Source organism: Rhipicephalus sanguineus, chromosome 5, assembly GCF_013339695.2.
Source record: "Rhipicephalus sanguineus isolate Rsan-2018 chromosome 5, BIME_Rsan_1.4, whole genome shotgun sequence".
NCBI lineage: Eukaryota > Metazoa > Arthropoda > Arachnida > Ixodida > Ixodidae > Rhipicephalus > Rhipicephalus sanguineus.
Genome location: NC_051180.1, coordinates 187395975 through 187418296, shown reverse-complemented (window position 1 = coordinate 187418296; position 22322 = coordinate 187395975). Strand labels below are relative to the sequence as shown.

The window sequence follows — 22322 nt, the reverse complement described above, 5'->3', positions numbered from 1 at the left end:
CAACAACACATCTTTTTTAACAGGTCACAAATGTGAAATACTAGTACACAAAACAGCAAGATGGGAAGCTCGGCTAGTTGAAATTGATGAGCAAGGCAGCTTCAGGCAAGATATTCTTCGATGAATCACAGGTAATTGAGAAATGTGGCGAGTATAACAAACCCCTTTATTTAACTTTCATAGACTATGAAAAGTCCTTCAACTTGGCTGAGATACCAGCAGTCCTGATAGCACAGAGTTAGAAAGGAGCACCTGTAACATGTATAAATATGCAAGCCGACATCTAGACTCTACAGCTACCTTGCTTCTTCACAAAAGGCAGAATAAGATGGCAATAGAAAGAGGGGTTAGGAATAAAACCTGACGAATATCTTGGCTATCTGCGATTTGGGGACGACATAGCATTATTACGCAACAATGGGAATAAATCCTCCTCCCCCCAAAAATTCAGAACTGAAACCAAGAAAGCATATAATAGGGCCAAAAATAAATAGGCTGAACACAAGCATAATGCCCAATAGCCTAGAAAGAGAGAGGGGTTATGATTAGAAAAAAAGTCTCCACAATAATATGCATACCTAGGTCAATTACTAATAGGGGAGCTTGCTTAGGAAAAGGAAATTCACTGAAGAATAACGGGCTGGATTGCATACGGCAAGCACTCGTGACTAATGAGCGGCAACATGCCACTATCCTTAAAAAGTGAAAGCATACAATAACTCGATACTGCAATTTCTAACATATGGGTGCTGAAACAGAGAACATAAAGAAACTACAGAAAAAGTTAAGCATCATGCAGCATGCAATGGAACAGAAAATTGTGAAAGCAACATTGAGAGAGCGGAAAACAGCCAAATGGATCATGGAACAGACACAAGTAGCGGATATTCTAGTTGACTTCAAGCTCAATAAATGGTCCTGGGCTGGTCACTTAATGTGTAGGACAGAGAACACGTGGACGATTAAGCAACAGCATCGTTACCAAGGGAGGGGAAATGCACTCGATGAAGACAGCAAGTTAGATGGCGTGATGAAAGGAGGTACGCAGGGATAAAATGGAATCGGCTTGTACAAGATATAGGGTGCATTGAGATCATTGGGAGAGGCCTTAGTCCAGGACTGGAACTAAATAGGGCAAGGATGATCATGAGAAAATTACAGCAACACTTATAGGAAGCGGACAGGTCGAGCACAGCCTAAAAATTGAAGTCTAGGAAAAAAAAAAAACGTGAAGAAAGATGCCAAATTATGCGCACAAAGGCACTGCACGTTATCAAAAATAATGTGGGATCCTCCTCTGCAGTGTCCTTCGTATCCCATGAGCAGAATGACACGAGTGCTATGAGAATGTTGACAGAATTTTTCAATGCTTCCTCTTCTATGATCATCGATCAACCAAAGGTTCGTTCATGAAATTGTACACGTAGGCACACGCCTTCCACACAGAGTTCAGCTTCCGTGACATTGTGATTGGGTATACCTGTTTAAGAACTTTGAAAGTCTTCAGTTGGCCAATCACACGTTCAACATGAATCCTGACTTTAGCAATTTTTCTCGTCTCTTGTTCATCCTGTAATGACAGCTGGGATTTTCCTTTCATAAACGGCGGAATATTTAGTGACACGCCAAGCTCAGTAAGATCATCTTCAATCAAAAATCCTCTATCAGCCATTACTGAGTCGCCTTGCTCCAGCTTTTTGTACAGACCACTGCACCGTGTTATCTCTTTATCAGAAAGCCTTCCTGGAGCAAGGTCAGCAACAAAAGTCACCATGCCGTTTGGAGATATACCAACAAGTCCTTTTGCTGTATTCTGACCTTTGTACGCTGAATAAGTGGCACTCTGCACAGTGTAATCACTAGGGGTTTTTATGAATATTTCTGTGCAGTCTAAGATAACTCTTGTAGTTGGATAGGTATCTTTAAACACCTGAGGCATGAATCTTTTGACGATTTCACGACTGGGCCAGTGAGGCACCCGTCCGAGGTAAGCCGCTAGAAATTCAGTCCAAAATGAAAAGATGCGGCTTACACTGGTCAAACTCGTGCCAAACCTGTACGCAAGATCTTGCTCAGGAAGGTTCAATCTGAACCTCATGAGCACGAGTGTCACTTGGTCCATCATGTGCATTACACATGGAATACCTTGACCCGTTACATCTTGATAAGCTGATAACCCATCTTCTACAAACTTAATGAACAGCATGTATCTCTGCGCAGATTGAAAGCTTGTGTAGAATCTCAACATTTTGGCATCAGCTAACATTTCCTGCGACTTTGTTGTGTCAGGTAGCTGAGGTGCCCGAAGTCTTTCAGCTTGCATGTGAGCAAGCTTTCTCTCCAAGTGCTTTTCTCTGTCCTGGAGGTCTGTGTTACGTGCTGCAAGTTCTTGAACTTCCCTGTGAAGTTGGTTCGTTGACTCCAGCAGCGAAGCAGCAAGTAGCTTCTGCTCAGAGACTGCTTTCCGGGGGCTTGTTTGGGCAACACTGTAAGGGTGATCTGTAAATTCAGAGCATTAAGGATGCAAATTAGTTGTATTTCAAAGCTTAACCAGAGACCTACAAACACAACACTGAAGCGACTTAACTGCTTACTGACTGCGTACTAAGCAATGGCAGGTAAGGAATTATCCACACACAGTATTCTCATTTGTTTTCGACACGAAAAGTGACACGAGTGAGGATACAAAAAAAAACTCAACTGTACTTGGAAAAACACCATAAGATGTTGCTACCAGTTCCACTTCTGTAAAGTTATTTTCCAGGGGCTTTACGCTGCTGCTGCTGGTGCCGTCAACGGCTCCGGAGACTGGGTGTCAGCAAATGTTAGGAAGTCTACCGACAAACTAAATCATTCTAAAAAGACAGGGCGTGCAAACATGGACACAAGAAAGAAGTTGGGACACCACAAACGCCGACTAACAACTGAAGAGACGCACAACGGCGGAAATGAAAGAAGGCCCGAAAACTTATCTGCGCATGCCCATGCAATATGTGTACCTATCAATCCGGCACGCGTGGGGGTCTACGTGAAAGATAATTGTTAAAACATTTGATTTCATCTTTATGCAAGTTAATCGACGGTTGGCTCACGCATGCGCTACCACTGTTCTCGATATGCCATGCCTCAATCATCAGGCGCGTTTCTTCATTCCTATGCCAGTACAAAACTGCGCATTCATCGAATTTTGGCGTACACTTGCACTCTCAACAAGGTAAAGATAGATTAGAAGGTGAGCCACCGGCTGGCGATCCCTTATGTTCCAATAATCTCTGGTTAATGCAGTGGCCCGTCTGTCCTACGTAGAAGCGGCCCAGCTGCAAGGGATCTTATACACCACACTTGCACAGCAATCAGTGAATTTGTTGGTGTGTTTTATGAAACAAATATCGCTCCGCTTCTTGTCTTTTACTCGCTCATTCTTCCTCCACACAGTGGCACAAATCTTACCTAGCTTATTGGCAGCTGTAAAAACAACATTAACGCCGCATCTACTTCCTACTTTTTTTTAGCCTGTGAGGTACGCAATGAATGTACAGTATACCTACGACATGTTTCTTCCTACCCCCACACGTGCTGGATTGATGGGTTCGTCTATTGCAGGGGCATGCGCAGATAAGTTTTCGTGCCTTCTTTCTTTTCTGCCATTGTGCATCTCTTCAGTTGTTAGTCGGCGTTTGTGGTGTGCTGACTTCTTTCTTGTGTCCGTGTTCGCACGTCCTGTCTATTTAGAATGAATACTTACCAACTAGCTCAGCTCTCTGTTATTCTAAGACAAACTAAAGCTCTCTACTGTTGATGTCGTACTGCATAGTGGACAGATAACTACTTCGGAACTCCCGACATATGTGCGTGGGATTCGTATGCCTTTAGAATGCAGTGTTGCCCAGTCTAAATATGAGTCTGTAAAACCTACATCACACAACTCACATGTTACACATACACAATGTTAGAGAGCGCTAATGTTGTGATTTCACTGTTTCCTTCACTTTTCAACCCGCTACGTTACTAATGATTGGAGCAAAAATGTTTCAGCACACCTAATGCTGCGGCTGCTCCGAGCCTCATGAAAATCGTTGCCTGAGTTGGACGATAATTACAAGAACATAATCGCAGCCACCGACGAGATTCGCAAAGTGAATCAAGCGTTTCTGACATATTTTTACACTCCTCCCGGCTCTTTCATCAATCGCCGCAATAAATAAGCAATGTAGTATGATGATAGAGGAAACAAGCATTAGCAGTGCTCAACACAGCTGATGAAACAGCAGCGCTGACAACATGGCAGCAGCTAGCCAGTGAAGTCACTGGTGTTCGCGGTCACCTAATGGTATTTCTTAACAAGTAGGCCGACCACATCACCGGACCCCCAAGAGCTCTTCGAAATCACCTTCTGTCGCAACATTTGAGCTTATAATTAAACATTCGTCTCGTTCTGGGAAAAATGTGTTTTGCTGCTGCTATTAACGAGTCAGTAGCCACTCATTAGGAACAAGGAATGGAAGTTCACAATATTTCTGTCACCACTCCTTTAAAGGGCAACTCCGGTGCATTTTCGACATTGCATTGGCATTGAGATAATGCAAGTTTCAAGTAGTATTAACAGTCCTGTAACAGCGAGAGGGGTTTGTTTTGCTGAGAGACTAGTCAATAATTTTAAATGAGCAGTACACGGTAAGTTGAAATCGAAACCGAAATAGGGAGCTGCTCCGTGCTGGGCATGCGATGACGTCACGAAATACGCTACACGCCGCCGCAGCTTGCCAAGGAGTAAACATAGCCCACATGCTCCTTCTATCGCGCGAAAAGCAAGCCGGTGATGTCATCCGACGCGAAATCTAGCTGTGCCAGCCCGTCTGAACTTACCAGTGAATATAGTTCAGCGATAATTGCAGCTACTATCTCAGCGCGGAAGCATCGCCTTTTGATTTCGACCCGCCGGCACGTGAAGTAGCTGACGTGCCCTGCATTGATCTCCTTGTTGCTCAATATTGTGCGTGCTTACTGCAAAGACGGATGTCATAGACGACTAACACGCTATGCAGCTAACAAAACCGAACAACTGTGCTTGCGTCGCTGCCTCATAGAAGAAAACGCGCACTGCAACCGCCTGCTGGGCAAGGCGGGGGTGGAGAAGAGTAGGCACGTTACGTCACATATACAGGGTGGCCCGCGTTAACAGGCGTGATTCCGGAATTGGCTACCAATTTTTAAAATGCCTTTTGTAAAAAAAAAACTAAATGACTTAAGGTTGTATAATTTGGCACATATCAAGGTACCGAAGAGAACATATCTTGAAAGTTTAATTGAAATCGGTGAGTATCGAAAAATCACCGGAGTTCCTGTTAAGACTTACTTACAGAGCTCTATTTTGCATTCGAGCAGTACAGATTAGCAGGATGAAAGACTTGTGTAACAACTGCCTGTCATATGATCCTTTCTAAGATTGTTATGCATGTGACAGTTGCAGGCAAAGCTTTGATCACTTTGCTATGCCGTGTATTTTTTTGTTCGTTTTCTCTTGTGGTTAACATTGTAGCTTCAAGAAGAAACTAGCTCAAGGGCTCTGATCTATGTACATTGTAATGAAAAAAATTGTTTTCCTCGACAACTATTGCACCACATTTGATGTATGTTGCATCTAAAAGTAACTGAAATTCTAGTGACTGAAGAAAGCAATTTTTATTTACGCTGTCAATTTTTGCAGTGAAATTGTTAAAAATTGCAAAACTCCAGAACAATTTACCCATATGCTGAGTCTTTGAGGGGCACTGCTCTTCAGTGGCAACTTGTTCAGACAACAAGGCTGGGGCACCCAAGGTCACCACGCTGGCCACATCCAGTTCAGGCAGGAATACCAGCTCCTCTGTTGGCTGTTCTCCACAAGGTGGTGTGGGCTCATGTTGCTGTTTCTGTCTTTTTGCAGAACCTATGAATATGCAGAACAGCTGTGGCTGTACTCTTGAGACATGGTGCACTTTTCAGTAATAAGGCAACCTACACAGCCTTCATAAAAGAACGCACTGTACTCGCGGACAACTTTTCTTGGCAATGAAGCGAAGGCTACAGAGGAAAATCGTGTATCCTATCGCCAATCAATATAGTCAGTAGTTTCAAGTAAGATACAAAAACTACTCCTTTATTTTCTACATGCAGCTCTTTGAGACAGGATGCAACACACACCAGTGAAATATTTCTATATCACTTCATACGCTGTCACACTGCGTTTTTGGATGTGTGAGGAAGTCCCGCCTATTACGTGTACCTCAAACACTAAGCGGTGTCTGCGTCGGAATGCAACGCTGATTTCTCGAAGACATCACTTTCCACAGTGGCACGAGACGCGTGCTGAACCGAACCTTGCATAAAAGTACATGTGCAGAAGCTCTATCCCCATAGCTTTCCCTTTATTGCCAAAAAAGTTGTCCGCGAGTAGACATGCATACTTGCCCCAAAATCTATCTACTAAATTAAAAATTTCTTTGCATGCAAAGTAATTCATTTTACTTGATTTTGTTCAAGAAACACTAATTTTACAACCCTCTCATATTGCAACAAACAGGCCCTTACATTCTAAATTCATGCTTGAATGGCACCCACTCTAGAAGTTCACAACTATCAGAACCATACCAGCTGGAAGTATATAACTTGACCAAACAAGAATACTAAACTGAGTGCTGCTGCTATGCTGTCCCATAAGCCTTAACACAAGCACCAGGACTTTTGAACAAAATCATTATATATATCACAGCCAATAGCACAGTAGTTCAGTTATCATGTCTCTGTTTAGGCTGATCTTAGACACCACTTCCCGATGAGTCTTACACACGTTTATGTGTTTATGTACAGCTACACTCCCCGTCATGTCTATGGAGCTAATTTTGCAATGGTCAACACAAGGTATTGCGGGCATGGGCAGTTCGCTAGGCCATTCATATTCATGATATATTTAAGCAATCTCGCAGACATGCTGCGGCCTGGCATGCATGCTTACGAATGCATGTTCTTGTTGGTGGTAAAAAGGGTGGCATGGACCAGCTCAGTGAAAGGTAAAAAATGCCTTGAATTTTGTAACCTTGCACAACTTACGATGAGTTTCTTTTGTCCAGGGTGGGTATGTTTTTGATGGGAAAAACCTTGGAAGAACATCCTCGTAGGCCCTTTGGCCTGTAACATTAAAATGGACCCCACATACTCTGTTGCTCGGTTTTGGTTGCCAAAGAGCATATTTCCCTCCAGGCCCTTTCCTATTTATTCGTTTGAGCCATATTTTCCTCAGGGTGAGGTCACTTGGAAATACGTGCCACGACAAGCCTTTGTCTTTTATGCTGTTGTTGTCACACCCCGGCACACAGCATGTTTGCCCAGTTCTTCCTCTAGCTGGCGCCATCCTAAATGAAGGAACACACACGTAGAAGTGAAAATGCATGTACTTAGCAGATGATGACATATATTAGGATGTGCCACTGTGAAACCTCACGATGCTAATAACAACCAGAGGCTGCATTTTATGGGGCCTATGTGTGGCTTCTTCCCTTACATGACAGCTGTGATCGTAATGTCAACAATCACAAAACTCGACAAATAAACACATAAACTAACATTCACACACTCAGTCTCAATACTGCAATAAAAATGTTCACGCAACAGGATAGTTCACATAGCATAACATTTTACAAAAACGAAATCTCCACATATAAAAGTTCGCTTAGATGTTCACACAGCAGATCGTTAGGCACTCGCAAATCGTCTCTTCATCGTGCGGCAGTTAAGATTACTTCCCTCTCATCTGCTCCTATTTTCGCCCTTCGGCGTTGGCTCGTGCCTTCGCGATCACAGATGAAGAGGACTAGAAAACAAATCACTACAAAATACGGGCGCACGTACGCTAGCGATTGCACCCGTCACTTTAGGATGATACGGATCCGGACATTTCACGCTAATCACCGTAGTTGTAGTTTAGCTGCATAATCTAGAGCTCATTTTGCAATGTTCAACACACGCTCCGGGGAAAGGCTGTATACCAGATAGTGCATTCTTGAAAATGCTTTTTACTTACATGCCATGTTTGGTTAATCGACAACCGACACTGCGGATCGCTCATACGACAGCGTTCTCGTCGCACGAAACACGCACGTTCCAAATTTGTGAGAGCGTGCACGCAGGAACACCCTCGCTTGTTTAATCGCACGCACCTGTAGTCGAGTCGCGAGATATTACTAGAATATTAGAATACTGCCAACACGCCGCGCCAACATGTCTCCTCGTTTATGTGCGAAGCGACTACCTCCCAACAACGCCTACAATGCTGAGGAAAAATGCACTGATTGATGGCCCCCTCCTACCTCTGAGTGTTCCAGACGACGCTGACACATAAGCTGGTACGATGTCTTCACCAGAAAAGGCGCTGCAGAAAATCTTTTCGATTCGGTAGCTGCCGATCAGCGAAAGACGCGCTGGGAAAGGCTACGCTTGACTCTGCTGGGCGGCTGGATGTACACACATTTCCCATAAGCGCTTGCGCGCCCACGGGTGGCGCTGCGGTGCTTGAAAAAGGTCTATTGGTCCTTTGCACTACGAAATGGCGCCTTAGCCCTGTGGTGATGCAGTTTTCACTGTGCAGTCCGCATTTTCATTGTCCTGTACTGCCCTCTGTTGTTTTGCTAGAGCCCCGAGACTACCGGGACAAGCGGTAGTGCCGGAATGAAAGCCTCCGAAATGAAAAAGTGTCCCGCGACTTTTCCATTAAGGGAAGGGTGCGTACCTCGCCAGTGCCTTGTTCTCCTCGTGCCGCTATGACATGAGCTACATGTGAGGAAGCCTCGCTCGATTGTTGGCTGTGCACCGATGACGTAATTGCTGACATTGTGTTACCTTTCCCAAGTAGGTGGAGTCACGACAAAGGGTTGCCTACCCCTTTCCTCCGCTGAGAAGGTTGGGAAGGCCGGGCAAAAAACCTAAACCAGCCGAAGCGGGTTGTTCTATACTCTGTAACTTCTTTATTACAGCACTTATTGGGAAAACTCACGGCAGCACGTTCACATCCTACAAGTGTGCGGTTATTTCTACATCAGAAATTTCGGACCACGAGTTTGTTTACTGTCTCCGTGAGTGTCCTCCCGCCATTCAGATTTGGTGTCTTCCCATGCAGTCCTACCTCCTTTAGTGTGACAACCGTTGTCGCTCACCCCATTCTGGATATGTATGGGCTGCATTTAGTGTAACCTGATAAGCGTCTGTGATTCTGAGGCTTGGTTCAGATAAGTGCATTAGTGAACCATCTGTCTATCTACACAAAAAAAGATTTTGAATTTTTAGGGTAGATAAATGGCCTTGAATATACTAGTGTGTGATACTGTCGCGAGTGCTTGTGCGCATGTGTGTTGTCAGAAATGTAAGATTGACGTTTTCAATAAATTCAGCTGTTAGTCTGCGCCCGTCCTGTCAACTTCTACGAGTGTTTCGTCACCCATGCAGTTTGATTTCAGTTTCAATAATTTGACATTGTCATTGGGTTCTTGGAGAATGATAATGTCCAGGATTTTGTTTACTTGAAAGTGATTTTATGTATTGCATCATTGTGGCCTTTTTGTTTTTGATTCCTCTACAATTTCACTGCCAAATAATGAGCCTACTCTTGCTCTATCCTGCCGACATTAACGCCACCAAAGCTGGCATAATCATCGTGCAAGGGCAGACATGCCCCCACCTCCCAACACCTTTTCTTACTGATGGCGGGATGCAGCAAGTTAAATTTAAAAAAAAAAGCGAGATTTGCCCCCCTCAATTTATACATCCTTTTTTAAAAAAGATTCAACTTAAAGTTTGGTTGTTCCATGCTTGCCCTTTCCATGCCTCTTTTTTGCTGTGAACAAGCAGTAGCTGGATTCATTGCGACAAAACTCTGCTGCTTTAAAATGCACTTATTTTTAACCACTCAGAAATTGTGGGCAAACTAAACAAACATTGAATAACAATTTCTTCAGACTGTTAGTGCACAGAGCTGGGATGAAAAGAAGGCTACAGCACACAACTACTGTTTGCTTCATTGGTGGTGCCACATGGGACACATTGAGGAATGCCTCATGTAGCTGCCAACCGGCACTTTATGGCCTGGCAAAGTTCCAATGAGACACAACAGGCAATTTTTCGTTTTCATGTAGATGTTGCACCACACGGCAGATGCACCTCACAGCAGATGCACCTCACGGCAGATGCTGCGGTTGTTTTCAGTGGTGAAATGTAGCAGCCAATATAGATGGCATCACAATCTTTTGGCATAATAGCCGGGAATGGAATCATTAAAAAACAGAAAGCCAATGCACATGATGCTATCGAAACCTAACAGGAGTGAAGTCTCTTGAGTGTAATGAACAGAAACTTATCAAGGAAGCTTAGCTGGGCATCCATGTGTGCAAATTCATGTAGTGAGCAGAGATTTACAGCAGCAGTTGTGTACACATTTAATAGCCTGCGGCCTACTCCTAAACACTGTATAGTAATTAAAGGGACACTAAAGAGCAAAACGATTTTTCTCATATAAGTAAAGTACTCTTTCACGACGCCAAAAACACCACGCTTGCTGCAAGACGCTTAGTACACGAGAAAACGCGCAAAAAGAAAATGTGGGTGGCGATGCCACCTAGAAGTTTCCGCGCCATTCGCCGTGACGTCACATATTTTGACGGTGCCTACTAGGGACTACGTAGTTCCTAATCGATAAAAGTGAAGTGCATTGTCCTCTGAGGGGTCCATAGACTTAACATACCAAGTTTGGGGTAATTTTGTTGAGCCAATGGCGCCGAAATATGATAAATACACTTTGAAATATGTGATGTCACGCGGGGAGGTTTCGGCGCAAAATTTAAAAATGATACTTTGAACTTGATTTCCTCCTCTATTAATAAACCTATGATGGCAAAATTAACGACATTAGACTTCTCAGAGCACAATTTATCGATCTAAACCAATTCATTGTTCCTCTTTAGTGTCCCTTTAATAAATATCCTTCACTGGCATATTTTTGTTCATTTTCTCTTACATTTGAGTAGTGTGGTTTTTTGGGCCAGTTGATATATGATGACAATGTGGAGCTTCCAGCAAAGTACAGACGCAAGCACACAAAAAAAGAAACACACGGGACAAATGGTGGTCTGAAAGTTAACACGAACATAGTTTGTCAAAGCCTGCCACGCACACGTAAAGAACCAATGCGGTAAGAAACATGCAAACACAACCTAGCACCACCACCCCCTTTCACAGAGCTTAACACGATTAGTGCATGTAAAATTAGAGACATGTGAAAAATTGAAGTTTTTTTATCGAAAAGAAGGTTCACTCGCACACATCTGAGTGCCCAACTTTCTGATGTGCAAGGACTTTACTTATCTCTCTTTCCAGTCTCTTCCCCTCAATCAAAACACTGGCAAATCATCTGCACACGTTGCTAGGCAAGGGCAATATGGAACTTGTATGGTCTTGTGTCTGTACCTCGCTGGAATATATTTAACATAAGCTTGAGGTGTCATGTGGTTCCAAAGAAGTGTTGGCAAAGAGAACAACTTGTGCAGCGGGATTCATCCGGCCTGTGGTGCTGTTTGGACCTATGGCAGATGTGGCTCGAGAGAGGCTTCTCAGGGACTATCCGGACAAGTACGCCTGCCCACGTGAGTCAACTCCTTTCTCGGCAGATGTCATGTTAGGTTCGGGCTTTTAAATTTCAAGACTTTCGATGAGATCACAAAGCCACATGAATCCAACAAGTAAGGCCAAGGAAAGCATGGGTGGGTAAATGGAGCCCTCTCTTGTGCACGCTGATACTATTCTATACTTGCAAACATTTAAGTTTTTTACTTCATCTAACTTACTGCTCTCCTCGGCTGCATCTCTTGGTATCCATTCTGTGGTGGCCAGCCGAGGTCTGTTTCTTTTGCTCAATGTCTTGCACTATTTGTTCTCTCACCCATTGAACTGTCTTCCTATTGCTTAATGTCTTCCGTTCTATTGCACGCTGTGTGGTCTTTTTCTCGAGTTTCTTTGTTATGCCACAAGTTTCAAACCCGTATACGTCATAACTGACAGTATGCAACGATTGTACACTTTTTGCTTTTGAGACATTGGTAGATTGCCTGCTGCATTCGCTCCAGCCTATCCTTATTCGACTAATTTTCTTTTCATGAGTTGGCTCTCCTGTTAGTAATTGACCTCGGTCTCTTGTACAGGCTGCAAAGATTGATTGCCAAATACGAACTCTCTCTCTTTCACATATTCATGTTTAGTTTTGCTTTAGTACTTTCTCAGTTAGGCCTACCTTTATCCTTGCTAGAGAGCCTTATGTCGTCTGTAAATAGTAAGTTGCTAAGATATTCTTTGTAAATCTTTATGCCTATTTCTTCCCAGTCTAGTTGTTTAAACACTTCTAAGCATGCAGTGAACATTGAAGAAATTGTATCTCTTGTCTGAGGCCTTTCTTTATTGCAGTTCTATTGCTTCTCTTGTGGAGAAGCGAAGTAGCAATGTGCCGCTCTAGATTTTACACCTATTGCATCTGCAACGGTGTCACTCCTACTGAGCTGCTGTTTCTCTTTGGTAGTGCCTTTCTTGCGTGCATGTCAAGCACCTCTGCAAGATCCTCTGTTCCGAACTCTGGTGACAAGTTACACTTCTATCGGGACGGGTTACGCGTCATCTGCTTTTACCATTGGACTGCTGCGCAAAAGTTGCAATACAACCAGCCCTTGGTAGCTGGGATGACAGAAACGAAGTTTCTGTCATCCGCAACTTACTTCTGTCTTCCAAAAAAGGTTATAAACTGCGCGATGAAGACGGGATGACAACAGGAACACATACACACACACAAGCGCAGAACTTCCAAACGACTTTATTTGCGGAAAGCAGGTGATTTAAAGGGCCCCTAAACTACCTAGAGGTGGAAATTTAGTTGTGGTGTGACAGTTGTTCATGAGTCTACAACGAACACGTAGCCATGAGAATTTTTCAAAACGGTGCCGTAATAGTGGAGTTACACGCGTCTGACAATCAAAACGCTGCGATCGCTCATTTCACTCTTTCCTTCGCTACCCACCGCTCGTCAGCTAGTCTCCTCTCCCAAAGCCGCTTCGCCCTCCTCGCCGAGTGCTCCTCCCAGTCTCACGTGACATACCGTCATCGTTGACGCGCTCTTCGAAACAGCGGGCACTTCCGGTTGCCGCGACTTCGTGAACTTCGTGCTTCTCGGCTAACTGCTGTTGTTGCCGTGCCGGCTCGCGTTCCTACGAATCGTGTCGGTACTCACCCTGTGTTGCGTGCACACCTTCAAAGGATCACCAGCATGATGGACCCATACGGTAACACGTGTCGCGTCTTTTTGTTTTCCCAGTCAGCGCTTTTGCAGCCAAGCACCGCACACTGATGCGTGAAAGCCATCGTGAAATGCTGTCGAATTCAGTCTGCGCAGCTTATCAGACCGCTAGGCTTGACTGTGCCGGTACGCTAGCGATTTGGCAGTTGCGTTACGGGCCACACTAGTCTATTCGCAAGCACGCGCATGCAGGCAACACGACGAAGAACAGCAAGGAGCAGGGGTAGCTGCTTGCAGACTAACCGGAAGTCATAGGTTCTTGTTCGACCAATCTCAGCATCACCTGCATACCGCATCACAGATTCAACACGTTCACGTCACACACGTCACTAGCGAAGCCAGAAAGCCCCGGACAGGAGAAGGGATTGTTTCTTGGAATTTGTGGCACGCCCGCGGCTTGTAGCACTGTCACGTGTGGCATCATTGATCGTGACGGTATTCTGCACACAATGTGCATGTTTACTTTAAATGTTTGAAAAAATATCGGAGGTGGTTTAGGAGCCCTTTAAAGGTTCTTCAAAGTAACAAACATAAGAGCAAAGAACAATCGCAATGACACAGTTAAGAACAACAACAAAGGCGCATGCGCATCACGTACGCGGGAGTCACCTGATATGTCCATCTAAGAATTGAATTCTATTTCGTCTCTTGATAACGATATCGAAGGAGCTGACACAGCTGTCTCCCCTTTTTGCAATGAAAAACGCCTCAATGACTTCCCTTTCAGTTCTCGACTTAGCCTTCGATAAGTACTTTGTCTTTTCAAGATGAGGCAAACAGCTCTTGCTACCGCACCTCTTGCAATGCAGGGCGAGATTGTTGCCCGTGCCGGTGCACAAAGATCGGGGTTGCTCCTGTGCTCGCTCATTAAAACATCGGTCGGTTTGGCCGATGTAAGACCGACCGCACAAAAGGGGTATCTCGTAAATAATGTTGGAATCTTGTTTTGTTCTTGTCTGGACTGGGCACACTTTTTGAAGTTTGCAAGGCGCAGGGAAGACGACGCGAATTCCGTACCGTTGTGCGGCCTTCTTAACGTTGTGGGACAGACAATACAAATAAGGCACGACAAAAGGTGGCTTTTGGTCCAAACATTTCTCTTGCTTTTCTGAGGATTTTAGCTTTTGAAGCAGGCTTTCGGATGTGCTGAGAAGCAAGTGTTGTGGATAGCCAGCAGAGAGCAGACGCTCGACCTGTCGAGTGAAACTTGTGGAGAAGTGAAGTAGTGATGTTCCTTGCTCTTATGTTTGTTATTTTGTAGAACCTTTAAATCGCCTGCTTTCCGCAAATAAAGTCAGTTGGAAGTTCTGCACTTGTGTGTATGTGTTCCTGTTGTCGTCCCATCTTCATCGCGCAGTTTAAAGCCTTTTTGAAACCATGAACCGACTAGCCCAACAACATGCCTTGCTTGCCTCTGGCTATACTGAATAAAAGAACAAGATGCAAGATGTGCACCTAACTGGGCCGGTTGGTGCATCATGAAGTTAGGAACAAACAGCACTACACACGGGACGGTGAGAGAACCACCGGCAGGGTGCTGAACAACAGTGAGTGTCCTCGCTGTTGCTCTTTTACCGTTTCGTATCTTTCGCTATTTGCTCCCATCTTAAAGACGCAAGGTAACAAATCTAGTTGTCTGATCTCACTTGGGGGGGTAAATAGACCTGAAGATGGTGCATCAATGCTTAGGAAAGAACCAAAATTCAGCGTCACCCCAGAAGAAGGAATTCACTCTGTGCACAGCTGATGTTAAACCTAGCTCCGGTTCCAGCCGCACACGGTCAATCTGTGCACGTGCACCAGTCAGCGCATGCCTTCATGAGAGCAGGTGTAGAATGATTTCCATGTGCATCGACAGGTGGCACTACACGTTGTGAGTAGTTGGTTAGGAGCACAAGGGGAAAGCGTGAAGAGGAGCGGAGGGAGAGAGCAAAGGAATGAACTAGACATCCCCGTCTGTGTTGCACGGTTTGTCCTGAGTGAATGCGTTGAGCGGCGGCGGAGCTTGCACTCATCTCTTATCTTACTCCGTGCTGTAGACCATAAGTAAAGAGACCAAAGCTGACCGAGTGTATTGCAAGTTGCCTTCTTGAACGTGTAGATGGCCCCGTCAAGCCAGGAACCCCGGACAGGTCGTGAAGAGAAATCAACACTTTGGAAAAGGTGTCTCATTTTCGCCGAATTATTTGTGCTTGTTACAAGAGGACAAGGAACGTGAATTAGTTGTTCCTGCTAATTCAAATTTTGAAGACAAGACCTCAGAAGCAATTCACAATAATTCCAAGGAAGTGAAGATGAAAACAACGTTCTTGGAGAAGGATTTTGAGCGCTTGTGCGCTTACTCACTTACCAAGTAGCATGAGCAAATTTTCTGTAAATGCATTGTAAATATTGTTTTCTGCAAAAGCTCACCAAGTAAATCTTTCGTTTCGGTGAACTGTTAGGGAGAAGAGCTCGTGGCAGCACTACATTAGTATGTTTTAGATGCGAAGCAGCTTTTGCTCGGGGCTTTGTCCGTCCTTCCCTCACGTGTCCGCTCCCCACTGCGCATGCGGCAACTCTCCCCCCTTTCCTCGCGCTCACGCGAGGAGGTGGGGTGGAGGAGGCGGCGTGAGCGCTGCCTCCGCTTCGTTTCTCCTCTCCCGTTTCTCTCTCTCCACCACAGCTGTGCGCTCGTATATAATGCGGCGCGCTCGCTCCCGTTGCACTTTCCTTTGCAACGGCGCTATGGATGCTCGCGAAGCTGAACATAAACGGCAACGCCGGCAAGCGTTGCACTCGCAACAGCGCTATGGACGCTCACGAAGCTGAACGTAAACTGCAATGCTGGCAAGCGAATCTCAAAGCTGCGAGGCAACGCGAAGCTGAAGCGCAACGGAAACATCGAGCTGGGGGGGTAACATAAGCGGTACACAACATATACACAACTCCACACACAAATGAAACATACACTGAAACATACAAATGGAACAACACTGGAAACACAAGTGAACACCCAGTGCTGCTTCGCATCCCCACATGGTTCCCTTTAGTGGGAAATGGTGTAATTTTTTTGTTAAAACAGCTGAAAGTCTGAGATCCTTCCATTCTTCACAAATCTGATGAATTGGTTTAGCTTTTAACGGATAAACTTGCTATTCGATATGCCTTTTTCGTTATGCCGAGGATTTTTTTTTATTCTGTATCTGAGCATGGACTGTTGGCATATACAGTCGAACCCGGGTATATCGAACTCGCCAAAAAACGTTTATTAGTTCGATATATGGCATAATTCGATATAGGCCCGCTAGAGGATTTTGACACAAAGGCACATAACAATAAGAAAAGTACTTTATTAATATGGTGGCTTACTTGCGTGCCCTACTTTGGAACAAAATAGTCCTGGATTTTCTTCTGTGTCAACGACTTCGCTGCCTGCGACAGCACGCACGCCTCCACGTTGTCCAACGAGTCGGAGCAGCTGAGGCCGCAACCTTCCACATTCACGCAATAGCGCCGGACCAACGCAAGTGCACTAATCACTTCGGAGGATGTAGGCAATGGGCCATCGTCAATTTCCTTATTGCTGTCGCTTTGGCTCGTGGTCGACACGACGTCTGCAACGTAGTCCTCATCTTGTAGCTCACCCATGATGGCGACATCATCGTCCACACTGACGAACTCGTCGAATGTCGATCCGTCGATAGCTCCCGGGAACTCTGCCAGCTCGCTCCAAACTTCGGCGGAAACACGGACTTCTTTTCACCGCGCTCGACCCGATTTATGATTTCGAGTTTCGCGGCGAACGGCAAATTCTGCCTCTTTGCACAAGCCATGACGACAGCGCGCCAATAAAGTTCACAGAGCAGCAACAGGCAACACCACCAGCACGGACCATGCTGAATGAGGACTCGAGGAAAACAGGCAGCAGCAGGCACACAAGCATAAAGAAAGAAAAAATGGCGCTCACTTCTACCGCCTCCGCGCCTCGGAGAAAGCACGACGGCCTCTTATTGGCTGTAAGAGCTACGAGCGGGCCAGGATCATTTCTTGCAGGGGGGTGTTCGCCCGTGCACAACCGGGTCTAAACCACTTTTTCTAGGGTGGCGCCGGCAGTTTTCCCCGCCGCCGCGAGGGAAAGCCAACTTGCTGGGGCACGTTTGAGGCACATGGAGTTTGATATATCGGTTGTCGTTGCTATTTTCGTTTGATGTAACGGTAACTTTTGCTATATATTCTCAATGTAAATTTACCGTGTTTAGAAATTGTTCGATATACGGGATAATTTGATATAAACGGGTTCGATATAGTCGGGCTCGACTGTATAGCAGAAAATGCAGAGGTCTCCTTCCAGAACCTGATGGGACTTAGCTCTGCTAACTTTCTAACTTTATTAGTGGCCTATTGAAAGTCTACCTTTATATTATCATGTGGTGTAACGGTGACAAAGGCTGCAGCAAGACTGGGAAATACCTAACTATTTGAGCGACCTTGTGCCTGGCAAATGAAAAGTCAAAGTACATGGCAATTCACGCTGTAAACTGATAGCGGCAAGAACGGTCGTCGACCATCGAGAAATCTGATCAGCAGTAAAGCGTGTTGACATTTTTACCTGTGGCATCGAAGGTTCCAGCGTTGTTGTTGGCGGCCGGGTTAATTCCAGATTAAACTCTAGAAGATTCTAAAATAATCTGGAAGGTTCCCAGGCATTCGGCCGCAGTTTGCACAAGGCAATGGTTATACGTGTGACAGGCCGGTTACATAAGAATGCAAAAAGAAGCGTGTAGCATTGCCCCCCTCTGAAACAATATGATGTTTAAAAGAGAACATGGATGGGGAAGACACATGCATACACAAAGAAAGAACAATAATAAAGAAACCAAAAAGTAGAATGCTCAGGTTCGCTTACTCGTATAAAAGAGTTGAAGGGTGCATGACATAGACAATGACTTTCAGGTCGTGTGCGGCGCCGCTGAGAGATCATAATGCCGTCTGAGATCACCTTGCAGTCTAGAGTGCCGAGACGTCAAAGCACCTTGTATGGGCTGAAGTATCGCCGAAGAAGTTTTCCGCTGAGTCCACATCGTCCACATCAGTGTCCAGAGCCGGACGCTGTTGCCGGGCTGGTATTCCACAAAGCATCGTCGAAGATTGTAATGGCAGTTTTTGGTTGTCTGCTGATTCTTGATGCATGGGTGGGCGAGCTGTCGGGCTTCTTCAGCATGCTGAATGTAGAGCTCAACGTCCAGGTTGTCTTCGTCACTGATGGCCGGCAGCATGACGTCAAGCATAGCCGAGGGGCTGCTTGTGTAAACTAGCCTGAATGGCGTGATGTGTGTTGTTTCTTGCACTGCCGTGTTATTAGTGAAGGTTATGTACGGAAGGATGGCGTCCTATGTCCATGGCTGAGAGCGGCTCGTTTCGCTACTGGTGATCATGAATTTTTTGAAGGGTCTGTTGAAATCAGCAATACTTCAGGATTGCTTCTTCTTGAAGACAGGCACAAACATTTACGTTTGTCTCTGTTTCATGCCTTAACGGGCATTCAAAGAGAACACTACATATTACAGCCTATGTACATATCTGCCCGTACTGATGACACAATAAAGGTGCACAAATTTGCTGCCAGAATTAGTCTTCTTAAATATTCATATTTTTTCATGAACAATTAAACAATCGAATAAACTCTCAAGAAATGGTCTCTGTTTCCCATGCAGCATTCCCACTTGTCCTTCAAAGATATATTTTATCGCAGCTTGCGCACACATGAAAGTTATTGTTTATACTTTCTTTCCTTTCTTCTTGCTACCTATGCTTGGCTTTGTATTCTTTCTTTTTTCTTTCCTTTTTTTTCTCTCTCTCTTTCTCTTTATCTCGCGATCTCTGCTAGGCTTTCCTTGGGGGTGTGCAAATATTCGAACTTTCGAATATTATTTGAATAGTGTTTGCTGTTCGATTTGATTCGCACCGGAATTTTACTATTCGAACGTTCGAATATCCAGAAAATAAATATAACGGTTTCATTCGCTAAAAATCAAATCACGGTGCTTTTAACATGCGGTTGTGATGTTGAAGGCAGCAGTCGGCGTGTTCAAGACGAAACTCTTTATTTGGGCGAACTTGTGCCCGGGAAACAAAAAGTCGATGTATACAAAATACACGCTTTACAATAATAGCAGCAGCAAACAGAGTGTCGGCCATACGTCAGCAAAATATGTGAAGCGCACTTACACTCACTCCTGAAATATATTTTGCCCTCAGGGCACACTCACCAAAGCTTTCCTCAACTGGACTCACTCGGACTCAGACTCACAAAACATTTTCTCAACTGGACTCACTCAGACTAAAGCTCACCAAACTATTACTCACTTGTGCTCACTCAAACTCAGACTCACGGCTAGATCGGAGTCTGAGTGACTCGACTCATGAGTCCCTTAGTGTATAATTAGCTGTTTCAACCGCGCTGTCAATGCTTTTTAACACCGCGTTTTGATACTGTACCTTCAAATAGGAGTTGACAGGGGTCGCAATCCAGAACAACATTTATATTGAAAGATAGATATGACTCACATGAGATATTTTTATCAAGAAGTTCTTGTGAAAAATTTTGTGGAGGGCGGTCAAAACTCACGCCTCTGATCATTAAATGTTAATCTGGTGTATGAACGCTAGTGCGCTGAAGTATGTGGGAGTAGACCTTAGTAAACGTGCGTATAAATGTGAGCTGACATAAGCCTGAATTGTAATGCTGAAGCTGAGTAGACAGGACCATAGGTCGGCAAAAAATGTGGAGCTCACTCAGACTCGCTCAAAAAATATATTTTGCGCTTAAGGCTCACTCGGACTCAGACTCACCAAAGTTTTACTCAACTGGACTCACTCAGACTCACTAAAATTTTTCTCAACCGGACTCACTCGGACTCAAACTGACCCGAATATTACTCACACAGACTCGCTTGAACTCAGACTCACGTCTTGATCCGAGCCTGAGTGAGTCTACTCAGGAATGAGTTTGCCGACCTATGGCTTCAGCCATCAGTAATCCAATCATTGCTGCAACGCGTCATCTTTTATATGTCAGTCATCGAACCTTCTAACGTTATCGCTGGTCCTTGCATAAGCTCTAGAATAAACTTGACCATTCGCCTCCTGCGTGTAATTTTAATTAAATGATGCCAAACAATCTCGAAGCTTCATGAACGTTGCAACGCATTCTGCACCGAGCCTTGCTAACACCCCAGACGTCATACTTTTAGCGCAAACAGGAAGAAAAAGAACGAACTGGCTGAGAAGAGAAGAAGACAGTGCACAGGGCAAGCTGTTTGCAAGTACAGGGCTTGGTGTTTGCGCTAAAAGTATGACGTCTGGGATACAACACCAACTAGCCCGAGAAGAAGTTTTATTGAAGCCTTGCTAACAGTTTTTGTGGATTAAACCCGAATACATTAAAATAAAGCAAGCAGCACGTGTGGCAGTGCCCCCCTCTGAAAAAGCATTTCTGTGGCACATACCCATTTATGATCAGCGTTTGATGACGAATTTTCTTCATTTTTAGTGAACCGGTGTTGAGTAGTGGGATTTACTCACTTTGTGTGGCACATACCCGTTTATGATCAGCGTTAGCACGGCAGCGGACATGAAAGCCTCGACTACTTTCTTCCTTTTAGTGGAAGTCGTATGGAGTGGGGTTTAACCAATTTCTGTGGCACATACCCGTTTGTTGGGCTAACCGTTGCCTTTATTTTTAGTCGACTAGTGGTGAGTGGTGGGATTTACCTAATGTCTGTGGCACATTCCTGTTTATGAGGCCCACAAGCGTTACGAATCCCGGACATGAAAGGATCGACCAAGAACAGCCTTGCTGTTGAAAATGATCATCACGTGATGGCATCATAGATCGCCAATACTTGTGGCATCATCATGACATCATACACCGTGCCATCACATGATGAAGTCATCACGTGACATCGTCGCTTTGTACTGCCTCTGTGACCGGTGTGCCGATCACGGAGACAACGCAAAACCAGGTGACGTGGAGAAAGCTTGCAATGTTTTTGATCCTGGAGGTGGTGCAAAACCACGTTAGGTGCAGAAAGCTTTCAGAGAGGGGCGGGGGAGGTTCAGTACATCGAGTGAGAAGAAAAAGAAGAAGATGGCGGCTTTCGCCTTCGAGTCGTCTTAGGCAAATGCATAAGAGAGCCTCTAAGTTTTTTGCACCGATTCCTAGAGGGCAGTAGGGGGTTTGCGAAGCACAAACGGAATGTTCTAGCCAAAGACAGCTTCCCTGTGAAAGGAAAACGAAGTTTGTTAAATCATGTAGTCCTCCGTTTTTAACGCACTTTCAGACACTTTCGCGGAAGCACGACTTGAAGCAGATCTCCATTTTGCAGGCAACCTGGTGCATGCGCATACGATAGTCTGGAAGAGAAGGCTCTTGCTACAGCACAGAGAGGCCTCAGAAAGAGGAAATGGAGTGTCGGAGGAGGTTGGCTTTTTGAGGCTAGCTAAGTGACGTCATGTTGCACCCAGTAACACAGTCGATCGAGAAGAAAAAGAACCTGGCGTTCGCCTTGGAGTCGTCATAGAGCAAGGCATTAAGGACAGTGCGACTCTTTGGCATTGGGACACTGTTGTACGTCGCGGCGTTTGTCTACCACGTCTGCTGATAATCACATAGATGCAGTTATTGTGTTATTTCATAAAGTATAATTTTATTGATCCAGTATTTTTTTTTAAAGAAGAGATCATCCGGACATCAAACAAAATGATTTTTTTTTAAATTCGGCAGATCCCACGCTTTGTGGGAATCGGTTTCATGCGAAGCAGTCTGCGAGTACTCCTATGCTGTATTTCATGGCTTTGAGCCAAGCGTTACAAGATGGATCGACATTTTTTTGTAAATGGAGGAGTTGTGTGCACATCGTGGACTTACGAGGCACACCGACTACACTACGTTAAAATGGTAATTTGTGGTCTGACATTG

At 44.9% G+C, this 22322-nt stretch overlaps 2 protein-coding genes across 3 annotated transcripts in view; one reads left to right on the top strand and one right to left on the bottom strand.

Annotated features, from left to right (window-relative positions):
• LOC119394522 (tight junction protein ZO-1) overlaps positions 1 to 22322 on the top strand; it is a 521713-nt gene that overhangs the window by 364377 nt on the left and 135014 nt on the right. Inside the window, exon 13 of the mRNA XM_049416099.1 lies at positions 11571 to 11666. Within this exon, the coding sequence (XP_049272056.1) occupies positions 11571 to 11666 (96 nt within the window). The remainder of the gene's footprint in view (positions 1 to 11570; positions 11667 to 22322) is intronic.
• Positions 42 to 8483, bottom strand: LOC119394523 (uncharacterized). 2 transcript variants are annotated; one of them, XM_049415808.1, is made up of 3 exons: positions 8346 to 8483; positions 5747 to 5929; positions 42 to 2499 (listed from the first exon to the last, which is right to left on the bottom strand). In XM_049415808.1, exons 2-3 carry the CDS (start codon positions 5748 to 5750, stop codon positions 1385 to 1387), a joined length of 1119 nt encoding a protein of 372 aa, XP_049271765.1. In that variant the 5' UTR covers positions 5751 to 5929; positions 8346 to 8483; the 3' UTR covers positions 42 to 1384. The 2 variants fall into 2 exon arrangements, with proteins under 2 accessions (XP_049271765.1, XP_037517777.1); XM_037661849.2 differs by lacking the exon at positions 8346 to 8483 and adding an exon at positions 7090 to 7876.